The 2,688-nt window shown below is 49.0% G+C and overlaps 1 protein-coding gene across 1 annotated transcript; it reads left to right on the forward strand.

The window, feature by feature from the left end:
- Positions 1-763: 763 nt before the first annotated feature.
- On the forward strand, positions 764-2,316 carry LOC124670011 (peroxidase 2-like). The gene is made up of 2 exons (XM_047206532.1): positions 764-985; positions 1,498-2,316. The coding sequence occupies exons 1-2, from the start codon at positions 764-766 to the stop codon at positions 2,314-2,316; spliced, it is 1,041 nt and encodes a 346-aa protein (XP_047062488.1).
- The last annotated feature ends 372 nt before the right edge of the window (positions 2,317-2,688 follow it).

The following is a 2,688-nucleotide window of genomic DNA, read 5'->3' on the forward strand; positions in this document are numbered from 1 at the left end:
GTGCGACTCACACCCTTCGGTTTGGGTGTATTCGTCTGGTTTTATGTGATTAATCCGTAGCTGAATCCCAACATTGTCCCCCTGGCCTCAGAGACGAAGAGAGGGGGCGGTTCGTTCACTTGCGGGGTTCGTTCGTTCGTTCGTCGAAGTGGTTGTTTCGTCCAAGAATCTCCGCCTCTGCATTGAGCATTGTGGTTTCCTGCGTGTGCCTGCCTCGCTGCGAGCTGTTGCTTGTGACATGCATGCTGAGTGATCGGCGACTAACTTGCACATTTGATTACGGGCATCACTGCTGTATCCCGCTGTCCTTGAAACAGCAGCTTAATTATCGGCACGACGCTTAGAGGTTGCAGCAGAAAGGAAGGTAAGAAGGCGAGGTTCATAATTGGATTGCTCTAGACAACCATAATTTGCCGGCTGTTAGACATAATTTCCGTACTATAATAATATCAATGTTCGACCAGAATCAGCAATAGCTTGTACACAGTATATATTATGCCACAGAACACTGGGTCATGTTCGCTAAGTCGCTCCTCTGTTCTCGTTGGGATCTCATTATCGGAGCAGCGGATCATGAACCGTTCCTTCGAATAAAAATACAAATCATGAACCGTTAAAACACCGACAGAATATCGGCGCTATATAACCCCTCTAAGCTTCAGCACAACATCACAACTTCCCAAAGCAGCAAAACCAATTAAGGCAAGCTAGCTAGCTTGTCTCTACGACTAGCTGCAGGTTATCTCCTCGCTGCCCGCGAGACATGAAGCTCTCGGTGATTCTCCTGTGTGCCCTGGTTGCCGTCCAGGCCGCGCTGCTTGCAGCGCCATCGGCAGAGGCTAGCGGGCTGAAGGTCGGCTACTACAACAAGAAATGTAAGGGCGTGGAGGCCGTCGTCAAAGGCCACATCATCCGGGCTATGAAGAAGAACCCCCGTGTCGGCGCCGCTCTTGTCCGGCTCGTATTCCATGACTGCTTCGTTAGGGTATGTCTATTGACATTTTTTCTCTTGTGCTTTTTTGCTGGAGTATTTTTTCCCCATATTCATTATTACATGTTTCAAAATGAACCGACAGAGTTCCTAGCATTTGGTAAAAGTCATGAATTCTGTCACGTTTGTGGACAAGATTCAAGAACTTGAGAGAGATGATTGAATGCATATGCTTTGATGCATTTTCAGACCCCGAAGCCAAAGTTTAACTTGCATGTTCTTTTATGCAGTTCAGATCAGGACCCAAAGTTTTCATTCTCTAGGAAAGTGTTCACAGTGAAGCTTTTCATTTAGACATTCGATCTCACGATCTGTCGTCATGGAGAAACGAAACCCAATAATGCACCTTTTGATTTCACTGTTGGATAAAAATATGGGGTCCTATAAATGGACGAGACGCCCACACATTTGTGGAAAAACTAATTGCAAAATTTAGAGTTCCATACGTGGTCCGGCGTCGAGCTAATGATAACACAATAATGACATGAAGTTGACTATCCATGCAGGGGTGCGATGGCTCTGTCCTCCTTGACAAGTCCGCCCAAAACCCTCACCCGGAGAAGGAGGCGCCGGCGAACATCGGGCTCGCCGCCTTCGACATCCTTGAGATGATCAAGGCCGACATCGAGAAGAAGTGCCCCGGCGTGGTATCCTGCTCCGACTTACTTGTCTACGCTGCCCGTGACGCCACCAAAATCCTCAGCAAGGGCCACATCAACTACGACGTCCCTGCCGGCCGTCTCGATGGCATGGTCTCCTCGGCCTCTGAGGCCCAAGCGGAGCTCCCGGACTCCACCTTCACCGCCCAGCAGCTTATCGACAACTTCGCCCGCAAGAACTTCGACGTCGAGGAGCTCGTCATCCTCTCCGGCGCTCACTCCATCGGCATGGCACACTGCTCGTCCTTCAAAGGCCGTCTCACAGCGCCTGCAGACCAGATCACCCCGGCCTACCGCAACCTGCTCAATGACAAGTGCGGCCATAGAAGCAACCCACTCGTGGTGAACAACGTCCGCGACGAGGACTACAACACCGTCTCCAAGTACATGCCAGGGTTCAAGAGCCGGGTGCGCAAGATCAGGGACCTGTTCGACAACTCCTACTACCACAACAACCTCGCTAGGATCGTCAGCTTCAACTCCGACTGGGTGCTGATGACGCACAAGGAGGCGCGGGGACACGTCCATGAGTACGCTGACAATGCCACGCTCTGGAACGATGACTTCGGCGAATCCATGATCAAGCTCAGCAAGCTGTCCATGCCGGCCGGGAGCAAGGGCGGGATCAGGAAGAAGTGTAGCATCGTCAGCCACCCCCTGCACTAAATCGTACATGAATTCATGGAGATCCAATGAAGAACCATTTGGCGTGTGTGTGTGTGTGTGTGTGTGTGTGGACGGTGGAATTCAGTAATCTTGTGGTTTTGTTGTTCAATCCATTCTTTTGATTAACATTTTTTGTGTTTTCCAGATCTCTTGATCTATTATATATTTTTCAGCATATCACTGCAATAAAGCCATTCTATATCTTATGGCTGTGACTCATTCTTGATCTTAATTCTCGGTAAGGTAATGCCATCAAAGTTGGTCTGGATTCACCACACATTGTAGAGACAACCAAGAACAGACAAAAACAACAGTGCATCGGTACATAACCTGTAAAAGAGAATAATTTCTACATTAAAAACCATGTTATTT

The sequence above is a fragment of the Lolium rigidum genome, chromosome 7 (assembly GCF_022539505.1).
Source record: "Lolium rigidum isolate FL_2022 chromosome 7, APGP_CSIRO_Lrig_0.1, whole genome shotgun sequence".
In the NCBI taxonomy this organism is placed as follows: Eukaryota; Viridiplantae; Streptophyta; class Magnoliopsida; order Poales; family Poaceae; genus Lolium; species Lolium rigidum.